This window comes from Anomaloglossus baeobatrachus, chromosome 3, assembly GCF_048569485.1.
Source record: "Anomaloglossus baeobatrachus isolate aAnoBae1 chromosome 3, aAnoBae1.hap1, whole genome shotgun sequence".
Taxonomy (NCBI): domain Eukaryota; kingdom Metazoa; phylum Chordata; class Amphibia; order Anura; family Aromobatidae; genus Anomaloglossus; species Anomaloglossus baeobatrachus.
The window spans coordinates 622,208,226-622,228,322 of NC_134355.1; the positions used below are offsets into that span (position 1 = coordinate 622,208,226).

Below are 20,097 nucleotides of genomic sequence, written 5' to 3' on the forward strand. Positions count from 1 at the left end.
GCAGGAGTTGGGAGTACGGTCGGAAGAACCGTAGGACCGGGTTCGGGCGGTGGCCCGCAGGTACCGAACCGGGGAGCCGATTGGAAGCCAAGCACCAAGCAGGGTACTCAGACCCCGACTAGGCTTGTAGCCGCCCTGATAGTCAAATTCACTGATTGCGGTCTGGACCTCAGGGCTTCATTCCCACCCAAGTCCCGATTGAAGGCAACAGCCCAACCATCCAGGATAAGTGCCACCGCCAAAGGCAAGAGATCCAAAGGGCCAGCGTCTGTGGGCAATCGGGCTCCTACGACACTCACACGCCGGGGAGCGGACTACCAGTGTCCAGGCACAGGAGTCAAGATACACACAACATAGGTGCAGGGAAACGACAGCCATCACCAACCCGTCCAGGGAGAACACTGCAGCCGGCTGCGGGCCCCGTTCATTCTGTCCATTCTGCCATTTGGTTTACCAGAGACTCCCGTATCTTGTGTCAGAGTGAGTACACCAGTGCCTTTGGGCCGTGCACCGCACTGCACCGCACCCGCGTCCAGTACGCCCACGCTCCCTCGCCTCAGCACCTTCCCGCAGGCCCCCGGGACCACCGCCCCCTGGCCACGGAGGGGTTAACACCGAGCTGCATAACACTGTCTCCGGGAGGCCTAGTCAACGGCAGCGGTGGTATCCACCATACAATCACCACAACCCGTGGGTGGCGTCACGAACTTTACCTATTCCACCAAACCTCTGTGTGCACCGCCACCACCCCCCTTTCAGAGCGATGTGACCCCCGGGTCCGTGAGAGGCTCGAGCCACCACCCGCAGTACACGAGCACGGATCTGAGCGGCTCGGCGGCCGCAGCCGAGGCCGCGGGGTGGTACATAATCATTATTTTTCACAATGACTATGCGATAGTGGGGAACCATGGCTCCTAATCTGTTCTCAAAGCTAGGAGGCCCTATGTTATCCCTAATCTTAGGGATCCTATTGGTGGAGATACCCGACTCTCCCTCCTGGCTCTGGTCCTGACCTGATTCCCCCTCTCCCCAGGGAGGGATGGGCCAGGAGTGATGAAACCCACAGATAAAAACAGACAAGGGAAAACCAAAATTCTCACACAGCACGCACACACACAGGATAAAGGCCGCTTTACACACTGCGATATCGCTAGTGTGCGTACCCGCTCCCATCGCTTGTGCGTCACGGGCAAATTGCTGCCCGTGGCGCACAAAATCGCGCAGTCTCTTCACACTACTTATCTGCCTAGCGACGTCGCTGTGACCGGCGAACCGCCTCCTTTCTAAGGGGGTGGTTCGTTCGGCATCACAGCAACGTCACTAAGCGGCCACCTAATCAAAGCGGAGGGGCAGAGATGACGTAACATCCCGCCCACCTCCTTCCTTCCTCATTGCGGGCAGCCGCAGGTAAGGTGAGGTTCCTCGTTCCTGCGGTGTCTCACATAGCGATGTGTGCTGCCGCAGGAACGACGAACAACATCATACCTGCAGCAGCAACGATAATTGGGAATAGGGGGGCATGTCACCGATTAGCGATTTTGCATGTTTTTGCGACGATTCAAAATCGCTCATAGGTGTCACACGCAACGACATCGCTAACGCGGCCAGATGTGCGTCACAAACTCCGTGACCCCAACAACCGCTTTAGCGATGTCGTGGCATGTAAAGCGGCCTTAAGAAAATAAGAGGGCCAGGAGGAAAACAAGAGCAGGAAGGAAGTACAGAACGACAGGGATAAACTCCACAACCGCACTAAGCAAATAAGCACAACTTTCATCAGACATTCTGGGACACCACAGCTCACAGACCAACAAAGAACAAACTATAGCTGGCATTGGTGGAAGCATTCAACCAGCATAGATAGGAGGGGAGCAGATGTGATTGCCCCCCAGATGTGATAGGCCTCCTCACATGTGATTAAAGGAGTAAGCAGACTAGCAGAGATTAACTTTTGCTTGCTTGACAATGAATCATCACACACCAGGTCAACTCTCATGTCTGCCTGTGTTGATTCCAGACACCAGAGAAACCATCGGGCGGAGTGTCAGAATCTGCAATCTGAACTGCGCTCAATGCTGCCGTGAAGTTTCTGCAAAACTCTGTGTGACATAATTAAACCATAGGATACATGAAAATAACCAACTTTGTAATAATATCTTAGAGAAATCTGCTTCTTTCTCCTCCTGGACGGATCTTTCAATGCCGGTTCTTGGGTAAAATCTGTATTTAGTGTAGACAGGGGTCACATTATTGAGATTACAGTTGGTGTTTTTAACATTCTATGGAGAGGGGAGAAGCTACAGGCGACACAGACATTCTGCTGCAAGTTCTCCTGAAATAACTGTTACAGTTCTGCATAGAATCTTATGAGCACCAACTGCCATCTCCTACCTCAGTAATGGGAAAGTCTGTATTCAGATGGATAACACCAGTACACTGAATGTTTTGAGAATGAATAACTAGCCCTGGTGAAGAGAAGACGTCTCATCTAGAGCACACTGTGTTTGCATAAAAGAAACCCATAATAGAAAAAATGCAATAAATAAACTAACAGACATACAAAATGCTGTGTGATACACTCCTATCTTTATTGAAACAATTCTTTACACTGAGCGCTTATTCACACGTATCATGTAAAATTTTGTCTATCTTTAGAAAAAAGAACAATAAAAAAAACGGATATCATATGTAAGGCTTCCATGTGCCTTCCCATTCTCCTTTTTGTCTTTTTACTTCCAAGACACCACAATAGGACAAGCAGTGGGATTTATTTCATGGATTGAGCTCAAGGGGCACTTTGCACGTTGCGACATCGCTACTGCGATCTCGTTGGGGTCAAATCGAAAGTGCCGCACATCCGGCGCCGGTAACGACGTCACAATGTGTAAAGCCTAGATGCACCGATAAACGATCACAAAAGCGTCGAAAATCGGTAATCTGTGTAGTGTCGGTCATTTCCATAATTTCACTGTAGTTACAGGTACGATGTTGTTCCTCGTTCCTGCGGCCGCACACATCGCTGTGTATGAAGCCGCAGGAGCGAGGAACATCTCCTTACCTGTGTCCCGGCTGCAATGAGGAAGGAAGGAGGTGGGCGGGATGTTTACGTCCCGCTCATCTCCGCCCCTCCGCTTCTATTGGCCGCCTGCCGTGTGACGTCGCTGTGACGCTGCACGACCCGCCCCCTTAAGAAGGAGGCGGGTCGCCGGCCAGAGTAACGTCGCAGGGCTGGTAAGTGCGTGTGAAGCTGCCGTAGCGATAATGTTCCCTACGTCAGCTATCACAAGATATCGCATGTGCGACGGGGGCGGGGACTATCACGCTCGGCATCGCAACAATCGGCTTGCGATGTCGCAGCGTGCAAAGTACCCCCAAGAGATTGTGAAAAAGATAGATGTGGACATCACTAGAGTTGAGCGAGTGCCTAACTATTCGTACTCGCTATACTCATAACGAGTACTGTCTAATACTCGTGTATTCGTTCCAAATAGTGTGTGCAATGCAAGTGAATGGGGAAAAACTGGCAAAGTAACGAGTAACCCGAATGCTGCACTATTCGTGTGAGTAACAAATAGTACAGCATTCGGGTTACTCGTTACTTTGCCAGTTTTTCCCCATTCACTTGCATTGCACACGCTATTCTGAATGGGCAGAGCAAAGTGCGCATGTGTAGGAGGAGCACAATGGAGGGCACTGTGTGGATGACGTAGGACGCATCATCTACACAAAGCAAGGAGGAGGACGGCTATCGCAAGGGTAGACGAGGCAATGGACCCATAAGCAGCCCATCGGACTGGACTGTATTGTACCGCCCCGCAAGTGAGTAGGTGATAGGTTCCCTTTAAATCTCTAAAGGCCCTGTCACACACACAGATAAATCTGTGGTAGATCTGTGGTAGATCTGTGGTAGATCTGTGGTAGATCTGTGGTAGATCTGTGGTAGATCTGTGGTAGATCTGTGGTAGATCTGTGGTAGATCTGTGGTAGATCTGTGGTAGATCTGTGGTAGATCTGTGGTAGATCTGTGGTAGATCTGTGGCAGATCTGTGGCAGATCTGTGGCAGATCTGTGGCAGACCTGTGGCAGACCTGTGGCAGACCTGTGGTAGATCTGTGGTAGATCTGTGGTAGATCTGTGGTAGATCTGTGGTAGATCTGTGGTTGCAGTGAAATTGTGGACAATCAGTGCCATGTTTGTGGCTGTGTACAAATGGAATAATATGTCCATTATTTCACTGCAACCACTGATCTGCCAAAGATTTATCTCTGTGTGTAATGTGGCCTTACTGGAATGGTGGCGCACCGTTTCAGGCATCCACCAATGCATGACCCAATTGATCCTTTGACACCCATGCTTTGCCACGGCTCAGCCGATTACCAGGCTGAAGGTTTGTATCTTGATTCATCATTTTCACTAAATACTTCAATATCAGAGCATTGCAGTATACAGAACTATACAGGTCTAAATCTTCTAAGGTTTCCTACTAAATAATAAAAGAAAATAAAATATATTGTTAAAAAATATCAAAAATGTAATATAAAAGTTGAAATCATCCCCTGAAGAAATAATAAAAAACTGTCATATTTGTTATCGCTGTATCTGTAACAGTACAAGCCATCAAAATAATAAAAATCTACCCATAGTGTAAATGACAAAGTAAAAACATTAAACAAAACTTAACTTTTACAAAGATCTGAGTTTTTTTGCCGCACAATTAACGCTGTAGTAACGAAATCCAACCCCCCCTCCCTAAAAATGCAGATCCGCAATTGTTTTTTGAACATGGTGTGAAAACGATGGAAAAATCATTTCACACCATGTAGATTTTTATCTTTACTTTTTTAAGTACAATGTCTGGTTTCGCCTCCAGGTTCTCTTCGTCCCAGTGCCAGTTTGGTTCTCTGGTACCTTCTTCCCCTGCATCTGTCACTGGTAAGTGGGTCGTCATGGTATAGAACACTGGGGGTCCCCGGTTTGTGGTTTGTCCACCTCTGTCCACCTGACGGCAGCGTTAACCCTGTGGGGATAAAGTCTTTGGTCCTGTCCTCGGCTCTCTCTTTGCTACTGAGTCTTCAGATTCTTTAGGGTCAGCAAGGTCCTTGATGGTCCTCATTGCTGTGCAGGTGTTAACAGGTTGGCTTGAAGCTCTTTCCTGTCCTAGGGTCCTGTACCCCGTCGGTGCGTAGTTTCGGGAGTACTCCACTGGCAACCACCTCTCCTGGGTACCAGGTCACCATTAACCCGCGTCAGGATGCTCCTCGGTCACACCCTCCACCTTCACCAGACTTAGGCGGGCTTTGCACGCTGCGACATCGGTAACAATGTGTTACCGATGCTGCAGCGATAGTCCCGCCCCCGTCGCACGTGCAATATCTAGTGAAAGCTGCCATAGCGATTATTATCGCTACGGCAGTTTCACACGCACATACCTGCCGTGCGACGTCCCTCTGGCCGGCGACCCGCCTCCTTCCTAAGGGGGCGGGTCGTGCGGTGTCACAGCGACGTCACACGGCAGGCGGCCAATTGAAGTGGAGGGGCGGAGATGAGCAGGATGTAAACATCCCGCCCACCTCCGTCCTTCTCATTGCAGCCGGCGGCAGGTAAGGTGAAGTTCCTCGCTCCTGCGGCTTCATACACAGCGATGTGTGCTGCCGCAGGAGCGAGGAACAACATCGCACCTGTCGCTGCACCGGCATTATGGAAATGTCGGAGGCTGCAGCGATGATACGATAACGACGCTTTTGCGCTCGTTCATCGTATCATCTAGGATTTACACACTACGACATCGCAAGTGACGCTGGATGTGCGTCACTTTCGATTTGACCCCACCGACATCGCACCTGCGATGTCGTAGTGTGCAAAGTCGCCCTTAGACTGACTTAAACTCCCTACTCTCCACAGTCTGCCCCTCCCACCTGGTCAACTAGTGGACTGGAGTGGCTCCACCTCTAGGCGGCCATCCATTGCTCCCACCGTAGCTGGGTACCATTGTATGGGGGATTGTTGGGGAAAATTGGGATTACCTGGGTTTTTAGTGTTACCGGCACTGAGGTTCTGGGTCCCTAAGGGAGTAGGCACTGCATCCTTGTGGGGATGCAGAACCTTGTAGCACCCTGATGGTTTCAGGGGCGCTACAAATAACAATAATGTTTATTTATATAGCACCATCATATGTAACAGCACGTTGCAATTCAGAGTTGACATGTACAGACAATCAAGACATAACAGAGTGAGCACATAATTCAACAGATACCAAGAGGACCTCAGGGCTGGCATCAGCAACCAACACAACCGGGCACATGTCGGGTTCCTGGATAAATGGGGTGACCCATTTGCTGTCAGAGACACTGTCCTGCACCGCCCAGTGTAATGACACTGCTCTACTGCTGACAGCACACGAGGGGGAGACAGTGCACAAGGGGGAGGAACAGTGCTCAAGGGGGAGACAATGCACATGATGGAGACAATCCAGAAGGAGGAGATGAGTGCACAAGGGGGAGGAGATGAGTGCACAAGGGGGAAGAGACAGTGCACAAGGGGGAAGAGACAGTGCACAAGGGGGAAGAGACAGTGCACAAGGGGGAAGAGACAGTGCACAAGGGGGAAGAGACAGTGCACAAGGGGGAAGAGACAGTGCACAAGGGGGAAGAGACAGTGCACAAGGGGGAAGAGACAGTGCACAAGGGGGAAGAGACAGTGCACAAGGGGGAAGAGACAGTGCACAAGGGGGAAGAGACAGTGCACAAGGGGGAAGAGACAGTGCACAAGGGGGAAGAGACAGTGCACAAGGGGCCACGGGACCAGGGGTTGTACTCGTCACAGGGCTGGTGATGTTGGTTTGGGCTGTCACAGTGACCTTGCCCGGCTTCGTTGCCCTGAGGTGTCAATAAAAGATGGGGATGGGGATGTTAGGAGCAGTTGTCTTTTGTGACGCCATCTGTGGTATGCTGCTATGAAGGGAGCTGCCGCTGCGGGATTTCGCTCATTTCTAGGACTGATGGTGTGACGCAGCTCGAGTGTTTCAGTTTCCACAGGTAGAGCTCGCCCCAAGGAGGATAATGAGGGTGGTAGTTTATAGCGCCGGAGCGCAGGGGCGATAGCTCCTGCGATGGAAGGGACAACACAGAGTTTGCGGTTCAAGTTCTTTACTCACTGTCAGATTATCGCCCTTGGAGTGCCGGTTTTCATCAAGATGGACTCCAGCCGATCTCGGATAATTCGGAAGCCAGTCCCGATGTTGTGGATGGTGGGCCCTTCCTCCTTGCGCAGTTTGTAATGGGTCCTGTGGCCTATAGCTACACAGGGTCCCCTGTCTGTGGTTTTTAAGTACCGTCCCATCTAGCAGGCAGCGCAACTCCTTCTGTGGGGCTGGATCATGGTTTCAACTCCAGGCTCTATGTACTGCTATGCCCCGGGCACTTGAGGTGGGCAAAGGAAATTTGAAATCTTCTCACCCGGCAGAATTATTAAGAGGACTTGAAGTTCCCCTTAATCTAGGGCTCTGCACCCCATCTGCGCTGGTCCTGGGGGAGCTGAATCTATATCCCCTTAGTGACCGTGTTCTCCTTTGTCCCACCAGATCCACCGGTATTGCTGTTCTTCTGTCTGGAACTGCTCTTTCCCAGACTGTCTGTGTCACAGGCTGGCTCCCAACTCCAACTAACTAACTGCGCTACCTCCTCCCTTTCCCCGGACATCACCTCTCCCCCTCCCAGGTCCCTAGACTAGTGGGTGGGAAGGCCCTTACTATTAGGCAGCCATCCATGTGACCCGACCCTAGCCTGGTCTGTTACGAGGGGGACCCGGGGAAGCGTGCCAAGATGGGAAATGGACAGCTTCCGCCGGTCAAGGTCCACTGTGCGGTGTAAGGGACCGCTGCTATGGTCAGGAAAGAGTGAGCGGGTTGCTGCTAGTGATTGTCTGGAACGTCACAGACAATCTATGTACACCGGTCCGCCCTAACCCGTGAGGGTTGTATGGCTCGGGGCTTCTCGTACGGTGTACCTGTTGCACGGGGACGCACAGAGGTGCCTACACACGTGTGCCAGCCGGAGTCACAGGAATATGGCACGGGGGTAGCACAGAGGTGCCCACGCATGTGTGCTTCAGAAACCAAGTGAGTCCGACAGAGACTCGAGGAGCTCACCTGGGACAGGAACACAGCCTGCTAAACGGGATACTGCCGGAGCAGCAAGGCAGGGGCAAGACCTGCAAACTAGGTGCTGCCTGAGCAGCAAGGGCAAAGCCCACCAAAGACAATAGTGCCTGAGCAGCGGCGTGGCAGCACACTGCCAGACATCCAAACATAGAAGGACGGTCGCGCGCCACCATCATGGCAGGGGCAGCTTTTTAAGGAGGTGTAGCTCCACCCAAGGACGGGCGCGAGACGGGCGTGACCCAATCAGGATTCGTGACGTCCTGGCCCAGCCAGTCAGGATTCAGCACATCACCAGCCTCGTCATCGGGCCGTGTGATATCAGTGAGCGAATCAGAAGACGTCACGTGGAGCACATGCTCATCTTCCTGCCTCTGGGTCATAAAGGCGGGATCCCCGGTTTCACAATGTGCAGAGACATGGGAAGTCTTGCTGCTTCCCTGAGCATCTATTCTCTGCACACTGCGCAACCTCCCAGAGCCTCCGTGATACTGAGCAGGAGAGCTCGTGGCAGGCAAGGGATGGGAGACCGCTCCATTCCTTGCAAGGGGAGAACCACTAGGTGTCACCCTTCTGCTGTGTCTCTGAGAAGGCAACTCCTGCAGACTGCGCAGTCTCCCAGACCTTTGGTGCCGATGAGCAGGAGGGCTCGTGGCAGACAAGGAATGGGGGACCACCTCATTCCTTGCAATAAGAGAGCCACGACGTGTAACACTGGTCCCCAGTTGGAAAAGGGCAATGGTGTGGATGAGTGGTGTGGAACCAGCACTGACCTCCTCCGAATCCAGGATGAATACTGCACCTTAAGTCAGGTGCAGTACCCTGTGGCGCCTGAAGCTGCAGGGGCGGCCCAAGTGCACAAGGGGAGAGACAGTGCACAGGGGGAAGAGACAGTGCACAAGGGGGTGGCGAAACACTACATAAGGGTGTGCTCACACGAGCTGTATGACTCGCACGAATATCGGATTGCATCACCAGCACAGCCGCACACTTTCTAGACAGGAGTGTTTCAGCTGCATAGCGCTTTAATCCCCCTCCCCCTTCCCTGTGGTATGTGTCAATGGAGCCCACCCATGGAGACTCCTTTGCCCGGGGCCCAGAAAAACCTCATAGGCTTACAATCTAACAGGAAAGGTGTCACTTAAAATTACATCGTGTTCTGCAAAAAAAAATGGTAAAATCAACAACAACTTCTGGCGCTTTGAAAAACAAAAGCGTAAAAAAGGAACAAGAGTCCGATTATGAAGTGGTTAAAGAATTTTTTTTTTTACAGTACTGATATTTATTTTTTTATTTTTCACTATTACTATTTTTATGATTTCTGAATATTTTACCTCAGGAATATAAATATATTGAATGTAGGGTGAGCTGAGCAGTGTGATCAGCGCCCGCCTGCAGGGGAGAGCCCTGGGCCACCTCCACATATAATAAAGGAGGCTCTGATGAGGGAAGTGCAGCATTTGTGTGCAGGAGAGGAGGCTGCAAGGAGGAGACCGGCACAGCACACAGGTAAGGCAAGATGTGCAGGAGCTCGTCACCTAAGTCCTAGTGTCATTGCCAGGTATAGACATTCTTCTATTATTTATACTCACTTATATAGCTCCATTCATTCCACAGCGCTTTACAGACATGAGCATCACTGTCCCCATTGGGGCTCACAATCTACATTCCCTATCAGTATGTCTTTGGGGTTTATGGCTTTATATGATGCTTGTATATTTATGCATTAGCTCAGATCAGTCAGGGTTTAGCATTTGTCCTACTAAGATCAAACAACCTGCCATAGCTTTTGGAGAACTACAAGTCACAGATGCTCTAAAGACGTCATCCTTTCATTTTATCCATTTTCCAGTTATTGATAGTGACGATTTTGCATTAGAATTTCCTATTTGGAAAAAAATACAAATATTGAAAGTTAATATTTATCAGCGTTTCGCATATAAGCGACAAAATCTGGGGTAACAAAAATCACTTTTGGTTGCACCTCCGGACGGCCCCCAGCAGCTCCTGTATCTCCCACCGACACCGACTTCAACTACTGGACACTGTTTGAGTTACAGATTAGGAAATTGCATAAAATACAAAAAAAAGTAATATGAAGGTTCAACAAATTTCAGAGTGGAGTCTGACCATTAACTGTTTAGGGTTTGTGATTTCTGTGCAGATGGAGCAGGATGGATTGCCTCATCTTGCTGTATGTCACTTTATCAGTCACTCTGACACCTCTTCTGCGCAGAAGATGTCAGTAATCCCACACCCCGGGTAATATCCCACACCACAGGTAATATCGCAGGTACAAGACACCTGATCTGTACACTCCGCACCAGGGAACCTTGTGTCACCTGTCCCTGGTCCGGAAGGACAGTCCTGCGGTAGGAGCATTCATCAGCGGTAGCATCATATACACTTATGCTTTACTCTTAGTGGTATTTATTACTTAGTATATGTATTGCTTAGTACATGTAATACCTGGTGTGAGTATTACTTATTTCTGAAAATGAATTACTTAGTGTATTTATGACATAACATATCTATTACCTAGTATATGTACATGTATTACTTGAGATATACAGTATATATATATATATATATATATATATATATATATATATATATACATACATATGTATATTACTTAATATATGTATAGCATGTGTGTCATTTATTATGTGTACATGTATTACTTATGTGTGTAGTATGTGTGATACTTATGTGTACATGTATTGCTTAACATATATATACCGTATGTATGTTATTTATTATGTGTACATGTATTACTTAGTATATATACAGTATGTGTGTTATTTATTATGTGTACATGTATAGGTTAGTATATATACAGTATGTGTGTTATTTATTATGTGTGCATGTATAGCTTAGTATATATACAGTGTGTTATTTATTATGTGTACATGTATAGCTTAGTATATATATACAGTATGTGTGTTATTTATTATGTGTGCATGTATAGCTTAGTATATATACAGTGTGTTATTTATTATGTGTACATGTATAGCTTAGTATATATATACAGTATGTGTGTTATTTATTATGTGTGCATGTATAGCTTAGTATATATACAGTGTGTTATTTATTATGTGTACATGTATAGCTTAGTATATATACAGTATATGTGTTATTTATTATGTGTACATGTATAGGTTAGTATATATACAGTATGTGTGTTATTTATTATGTGTACGTGTATAGCTTAGTATATATACAGTGTGTTATTTATTATGTGTACATGTATAGGTTAGTATATATACAGTATGTGTGTTATTTATTATGTGTACATGTATAGCTTAGTATATATACAGTGTGTTATTTATTATGTGTACATGTATAGCTTAGTATATATACAGTATATGTGTTATTTATTATGTGTACATGTATAGCTTAGTATATATACAGTATGTGTGTTATTTATTATGTGTACATGTATAGCTTAGTATATATACAGTATATGTGTTATTTATTATGTGTACATGTATAGGTTAGTATATATACCGTATGTGTGTTATTTATTATGTGTACATGTATAGCTTAGTATATATACAGTATATGTGTTATTTATTATGTGTACATGTATAGGTTAGTATATATACAGTATGTGTGTTATTTATTATGTGTACATGTATAGGTTAGTATATATACCGTATGTGTGTTATTTATTATGTGTACATGTATAGCTTAGTATATATACAGTATATGTGTTATTTATTATGTGTACATGTATAGGTTAGTATATATACAGTATGTGTGTTATTTATTATGTGTGCATGTATAGCTTAGTATATATATACAGTATGTGTGTTATTTATTATGTGTACATGTATAGCTTAGTATATATACAGTGTGTTATTTATTATGTGTACATGTATAGCTTAGTATATATACAGTATGTGTGTTATTTATTATGTGTACATGTATAGCTTAGTATATATACAGTATGTGTGTTATTTATTATGTGTACATGTATAGCTTAGTATATATACAGTATGTGTGTTATTTATTATGTGTACATGTATAGCTTAGTATATATACAGTGTGTTATTTATTATGTGTACATGTATAGCTTAGTATATATACAGTATGTGTGTTATTTATTATGTGTACATGTATAGCTTAGTATATATACAGTGTGTTATTTATTATGTGTACATGTATAGCTTAGTATATATACAGTGTGTTATTTATTATGTGTACATGTATAGGTTAGTATATATATACAGTATATGTGTTATTTATTATGTGTACATGTATAGCTTAGTATATATACAGTGTGTTATTTATTATGTGTACATGTATAGCTTAGTATATATACAGTATGTGTGTTATTTATTATGTGTACATGTATAGCTTAGTATATATACAGTATGTGTGTTATTTATTATGTGTACATGTATAGCTTAGTATATATACAGTGTGTTATTTATTATGTGTACATGTATAGCTTAGTATATATACAGTATATGTGTTATTTATTATGTGTACATGTATAGCTTAGTATATATACAGTGTGTTATTTATTATGTGTACATGTATAGCTTAGTATATATACAGTATGTGTGTTATTGACTCGCCCACCCCAGGGCTGTGGGACACCCGGTGCCGGGCCGGACTAGTCCGGTGGTAGTCAGTGGTGGCTGGGCCCGGCTCCGTGGCCCTGGTGGGTGTCAGTAGAATATGTGGCTTGAATTAAAGTTTGTGTTCGTGACGCCACCTGTGGTATGCGGCTAATAGGCCGCCGCTGCTGTATGAGGCCTCCGGGGGATGATATGGCAGCAATGGTGGTACTACTCCCCACAGGTGGAGCAATGCCCCGGGGCACAGTTGGTGCTTGTGAATGTCTATGCAGCTGAAATAACAGAGACCACTCCAAGGGTGCAGTTCAAGTTCTTTACTCACACTTCTTGTCACAGTACTGTAGGGACCCTTGGACTGCCGGGACCACTGTCAGGGACCTCCGCTGTTTCTGGGTGATTCTGAGAGTAAAAGCCGGTACCCTTCTCTTAGTGTCTCTTTCTTCTGCTGTCTTCCTTAGCCTTGCCTTTGATAGGATAAACCTGGCTTGGCCTCCACTACAGCCTCCAGGCTGGGGGGGTCACCTGTCGGCTGATTACCCCTTTTCTGGAAGTTCTGCTATGGGTTCTGGCCCGGGGAGTCTACAACGTTCCCTGGGCCTCGGTTTTTACTGTTTGGAGATGATCTTTGCACTCCTCCAGTCTCTAGGGACCGTCCCCTGTCGCAGCTTGATCCCTCCACCGATGTTATTGTGGACCAGGCCACCGTAGCTCTAAACTGCCCTGGACAGCTATACAGACTACCCGTGGCCCTGCGACTCCTTCTGTTCTCTACGTGGTGTCACCTGGACTCTCCGAGTCCCAGGATCTTCACCAGGAAGCGTCTCTTTCTGTTTCTCTGCTCCTGTCTGACTTGGAGCTTTCTTTTCTTTCTCTTCTCCTCCTTGCCTGCCTCCAGCAGGCCTCCTCCTCCTTCCCCACTCTCTCTCCAACTTCGACTGACTAACCTTGACCTTCCTCTCTGTGTCTGCTCTCAGATGGCTCCTCCCACCTCCCCAATTGCCCTGTTCTACCCTATAGGAGCAGGGATGGGTCTTACGACCCCTCCCAGCATGCAGCATGGGAAGGTTGTCTGCCACTTTCCCTGGTCCCAGTGTGTTCCTAGCAATGGGTGCAGTGTGGATTTACCAGGGGACCGGAGTTCACTCTCTTCCTCTCCCAGAATGGGGCATCACACCGCTGGATGGGGTGCAATGACCTGTGGCGACGGAAGCCTCAGGGGCGCCACACTCCCCCACAGCAAATCCCAGCACGTCCTCGGGCTGAAAAACAACAAAAACATGTGGAAGAACTGCAAAACATTTTTGTTATGAATAACAGTAAAACAGTAAACATCTCTTCCCTTTATGGGAGGCACAATGATTCGAACGTTACGAACTTCTTATAAAGAAAACTATGTGTGCACTTCCAGTTCATTCCACGGTTCGGGCACATCCCCCATAATTCTGGTAGGGGGCACAACGGGTGCAACTATATACATTTCTTGGCTACAACAAGTCCAGTAGCCTGGCAGTTCGTTTCTTTTCAAACAACAATGGGGCAAATACTCAACCAGCCACTAAGTCCAGTGGCCTGGTTACACAGGACACATAAGACATCACATTCACCGGGGACCACATTCCAGTTCCGTGGCACGGTACACATAAACAGGGGGGTGACTTCTTCGAAAAGCATGAGGGGCAGTACAGCAGGAAAGGGTGTCATCTTCGAAAAGAACATTAGGGCAGAACACAAGGGACATCTTCAAAAAGAATGAGGGGCAGACAGGGGCTATATACAGTTCAGCATCTCTTCATCTTTACTCACGAGGGTAGATGCGGGGGTCCCACTCCGGCATTTCTCCTGGCAGCAGGTACGCCGACGATATCATCGTCTGGGTCCCCTGGGCGCTGGTCCCTGACCTTCTGCACTGTTCTGCAACCTGGATTGGAGTGGGGCTGCTTGCAGGTGCTATACGGCGTTGCTGCAGAGGGCTGCTCGTCTGCAGGGGGCTGTTACTGTGGTCTTTGGGGCCCTGTTTTGGCCGGGCTCCCTGCATCACACACGCCATGGAGATTCGGGTCTGCGTTTCTTGCGTGGTTGTCGCAGGTCCTCTGCACAGTTCTGCGGCCTGGGCCTGTCTTGAGGAAGTGGTGCTGCTAGGGGAGATGCTGCGCGCTTGCATCGTGCGGCGCCACTCTGGTTCTTCTGGGGCCGCTTCTTCCCTTAGGCTACGCACATGCAGCGCATACCAGCCATGGCTCCCCATCAGCCGTGTATACTCCACAACATCACCCGGTTTAGCATCTCTCCCTGGGTGGCCTCTGGGCAGGTGCTCCTCGATGTCGCGTCGGGCCACAAATACGTCCTTGCCCAGACCGGGCTCCCTGATGAAGCCCCAGCCGCCAGCTTGTCGGAAGTCGACTACTAGGCCCCGTCTCACTGGGCCCTCGGATCCCTTCAGGGCCTTCCTGACCTGTTCTTTGGAGGCCAGATTAGCGGCTTCTTTGGCCTTCCGCTTCTCCTCCCGGACCTCCCGCTCCCTCTGGTACTCTACCACCAGTCTCCGGCACGTTAGCTCGTTGGCCAGGGGAGTCTCCTTAGGGCGCAGTGACTGCTGAAGTCCCCCACTTTCAATGGGCGCTGCGTCCCAGTTCACTCCCGGGGATGTCATTCCCAGGAGGCTCACAGGGGGACTCGGTAGGGGGCCCGCTAGCTGTTCGGGGTCCACCCCTCCCCAGGCCCCGTCTGCGGGGGTCTCAGGCATGCCTCCAGTGCCCCACCGGGCGTCAGCGGGGGTAGCGGGGAAGGTCAGTGGGTCGGTGAAGGGGCTAGGCGATGGCGTTTGGCGGGGCCATGGGTCCGGACGGGTCGAGGGTTCATTTTGCTCACCCTGCTGCTGCTCCGCGGCATCCATCCACTGACCCAGGCCTTCCGGCACCAGCGGTGTTTCTCTTTGCCGGTCCGCCTCTACTTCCACGTTGCTCAGCCTCCGGGCCAGGATTCGCATCTCTTCCCGGAGCAGGTTCAGCTCAGAATCCATTTTTCCGGTCCCTGGTGCACCTTGCTGCAGCTCCTCCGCCATGCTACCGACCTGGGGAATGCTGACTGGTACACTGCTCGGGTGCTCGACCACGCCACTCGGCTGCTCCCTTTTCCTTCTCGGAGGCGGGGCCGGAGGCTGCACTAGCATCTGGCGCCAGACTGGCGCCCAGCCCATCACGACCGGCATCACTCCGCTTGCGATAAGGTACATTTTCTTTATCTGCTGGTCTGGCATTTAGACTCTTTCTGCCAGCCGGCCAGCTTATCTAGTCGCCATTTCTTCTTCCTCCGCCTTCCATGGCGGGCACTGCTTCGCGCTCTTTTCTTGGACAAGGGGGCGGGGCTTCTCTTCGCGCCCTTTCTTCTTTCACGCCCCCCTTCTTCCCGCGCTCAGTGGCTTCAATGGCGGCAGTTTCTCACAGTAAACACAGGCTATTTCACGATTCTTCAGGCGCACAGTACCCGGTGTGACCGGGCACGAAATCCTGTTCGTGACGCCAAAAGTTGACTCGCCCACCCCAGGGCTGTGGGACACCCGGTGCCGGGCCGGACTAGTCCGGTGGTAGTCAGTGGTGGCTGGGCCCGGCTCCGTGGCCCTGGTGGGTGTCAGTAGAATATGTGGCTTGAATTAAAGTTTGTGTTCGTGACGCCACCTGTGGTATGCGGCTAATAGGCCGCCGCTGCTGTATGAGGCCTCCGGGGGATGATATGGCAGCAATGGTGGTACTACTCCCCACAGGTAGAGCAATGCCCCGGGGCACAGTTGGTGCTTATGAATGTCTATGCAGCTGAAATAACAGAGACCACTCCAAGGGTGCAGTTCAAGTTCTTTACTCACACTTCTTGTCACAGTACTGTAGGGACCCTTGGACTGCCGGGACCACTGTCAGGGACCTCCGCTGTTTCTGGGTGATTCTGAGAGTAAAAGCCGGTACCCTTCTCTTAGTGTCTCTTTCTTCTGCTGTCTTCCTTAGCCTTGCCTTTGATAGGATAAACCTGGCTTGGCCTCCACTACAGCCTCCAGGCTGGGGGGGTCACCTGTCGGCTGATTACCCCTTTTCTGGAAGTTCTGCTATGGGTTCTGGCCCGGGGAGTCTACAACGTTCCCTGGGCCTCGGTTTTTACTGTTTGGAGATGATCTTTGCACTCCTCCAGTCTCTAGGGACCGTCCCCTGTCGCAGCTTGATCCCTCCACCGATGTTATTGTGGACCAGGCCACCGTAGCTCTAAACTGCCCTGGACAGCTATACAGACTACCCGTGGCCCTGCGACTCCTTCTGTTCTCTACGTGGTGTCACCTGGACCCTCCGAGTCCCAGGATCTTCACCAGGAAGCGTCTCTTTCTGTTTCTTTGCTCCTGTCTGACTTGGAGCTTTCTTTTCTTTCTCTTCTCCTCCTTGCCTGCCTCCAGCAGGCCTCCTCCTCCTTCCCCACTCTCTCTCCAACTTCGACTGACTAACCTTGACCTTCCTCTCTGTGTCTGCTCTCAGATGGCTCCTCCCACCTCCCCAATTGCCCTGTTCTACCCTATAGGAGCAGGGATGGGTCTTACGACCCCTCCCAGCATGCAGCATGGGAAGGTTGTCTGCCACTTTCCCTGGTCCCAGTGTGTTCCTAGCAATGGGTGCAGTGTGGATTTACCAGGGGACCGGAGTTCACTCTCTTCCTCTCCCAGAATGGGGCATCACACCGCTGGATGGGGTGCAATGACCTGTGGCGACGGAAGCCTCAGGGGCGCCACATTATTATGTGTACATGTATAGCTTAGTATATATACAGTATGTGTGTTATTATGTGTACATGTATAGCTTAGTATATATACAGTATGTGTGTGTTATTTATTATGTATACATGTATTACTGTCTGCGATTTGACTCAGAGAATGGATGTGACTCACCCAATCAAGTCTTTGGGTATGAGTGAAAAATTGGTTGCCACAGTATAGTACCTGATATTTGTGGATACATTAATAGCTGCTACTGTAAAAAAACGGACCGCACATGGATGAGAAGTGAGAAAAAAAGAGAAAAAAATTGCCGCACTTTTCTGGATGAAAATCGGACTGATTTTTTTATACTTTTGTGTGAACCTAATCTATGTATTATTTATTATATGTTTATGTATATGCATTAATTAGTATACATATTACTCAGAAAATCTTTCTGACACATAATAATTAATAAAAACTGGGCAATACCATGCTCGGGTGCTAATAGAAGACAAGGCTGTGGAGAAAAAGCGCAAATAGGGTCTTACCCCAATATGTGCGGGGTAGGGAGGGGGGAGTAATGTTACTCACCAATTGTAGTTGTGAAAGTCACAACTACTATAATCGCATATATAGATCGATCCACGGCTGCAGCCACCCAAACGGCAGATAACAGAAAGAGATGGAGAGAGGTGTTCAATTGCCGCGCCAACAGATCACTTTATTTTCATACAGGTCTACGCGTTTCAGGAGCACCTGCCCCCTTCTTCAGGACCGTCAGGTATAAGAATAACATATCTTTGATGTTATTCTTATACCTGACGGTCCTGAAGAAGGGGGCAGGTGCTCCTGAAACGCGTAGACCTGTATGAAAATAAAGTGACGTTGATCTGATCTTCTGAATAAGTGATCTGTTGGCACGGCAATTGAACACCTCTCTCCATCTCTTTCTGTTATATGCTTGGGTGCTAGGTACTCGTAATGACTAGTGATGAGTGGGCACAACCATGCTCAGGTGCGTGGTTCTCGTAACTAGTGATGAGCGAGTACTACCATGCTCGGGTACTCAGTACTGATAACTAGTGATGAGTGAGCACTACCATGCTCGGGTACTCAGTACTGATAACTAGTGATGAGTGAGCACTACCATGTTCGGGTACTCGGAACTGATCACTAGTGATGAGCGGGCACTACCATGCTCGGGTGCTTGGTACTCGTAACTAGTGATGAGCGATCACTACCATGCTCAAGGGCTCAGTACTCATAACAATTAATGATGAGCGAGCACTGCCATGGTCTGGTGCTCGGTACTCGTAACGACTTGGTCCTTGGATGACTCGTGTACCAAGTTTAGTGGAAGTCAATGGGGAACTCGAGCATTTTTCCCAGAAAATCTTCTGGAAAAATGCTTAAGTTCCCCATTGACCTCCATTATACTTGGTACACGATTCACACCCATTCATGTGTCCAACTGCTGGTTACGAGTACCAAGCACCCAGGCATGGTAGTGCTCACTCATCACTAGTTACGAGTACTGAGCACCCGATCATGGTAGTGCCCACTCATCACTAGTTACGAGTACTGAGCACCCGATCATGGTAGTGCTCACTCATCACTAGTTACGAGTACTGAGCACCCAAGCATGGTAGGGCTCACTCATCACTAGTTACGAGTACTGAGCACCCGAGCATGGTAGTGCCCGCTCATCACTAGTTACGAGTACAGAGCACCTGAGCATGTTAGTGCCCCCTCATCACTAGTTGTTACGAGTACCGAGCACCCGAACATGGCAGTGCCCGTTCATCACTAACCGTTATCAGTGCTGAGCACCCGAACATGGTAGTGCCTGCTCATCACTACTCTTTAAGAGTATGGAGCATCTGTGCATAGCAGTGTCCGCCCACCATTAATTGTTATGAGTACCGAGCACCTGAACATGGTAGTGCTCGCTCATCACTAATCGTTATGAGTACTGAACATCCGAGTATGGTAGCACTCGCTCATCATTAATCGTTACTATTAACAAGCCCATAGTGCTTGTTAATCACTAACTGTTATGAGTACCTGAGCATGGCAGTGCCGCTCATCGCTAATTGTTACGAGTACCGGGCACCTGAGCATGGTAGTGCCCGCTCATCACTAATAATAATATAAAAGGGCTGTCTCAGCTTTCATTCATTGATATATTGTAACACATTCACTTCCAGTGTCTGAAGCTCCTCATCCAAGTCGAAAATGTCGGAGTTTTGGTTAATTTCGGTTCCTGGAGATAAGACTAATTTAACAGCCCTGGAGAGGATGAATACCGTCACTTCTAAAGCCAACCTGTCAGACAATTCAAAGTTCATCATACCTGACCTGAAGGTACTGGTCATATTGCCAATTATATTGTAGAATATTATTACCTACATGGGGAAATCCAGCAGAGAAGATTGAGCGTTTTGTACCAGTTTGTTTTAAATTTTCATTGTTCTCAACATCTCTGTTTGCTGACGTTGAATGGATCCCATACTGGCTTAATGCAGCTCCCAAGGCTGGAGGGACACTTTACTTTTTCTTTTTGGACCCTGAGCTAATAGCTTCTACATTGATACGTTGGAACAAAGAGCAAATTGTCGCGACAA

General features: G+C 48.4%; 1 protein-coding gene across 1 annotated transcript in view; it reads left to right on the plus strand.

Moving 5' to 3' along the window:
• The first annotated feature begins 9,620 nt into the window (after nucleotides 1–9,620).
• Nucleotides 9,621–20,097, plus strand: part of ATP6V1C2 (ATPase H+ transporting V1 subunit C2) — a 115,493-nt gene continuing 105,016 nt past the window's right edge. The window contains exons 1-2 of the mRNA XM_075338766.1: nucleotides 9,621–9,664; nucleotides 19,681–19,837. Of these exons, the coding sequence (XP_075194881.1) occupies nucleotides 19,709–19,837 (129 nt within the window). The 5' untranslated portion in view covers nucleotides 9,621–9,664; nucleotides 19,681–19,708. The remainder of the gene's footprint in view (nucleotides 9,665–19,680; nucleotides 19,838–20,097) is intronic.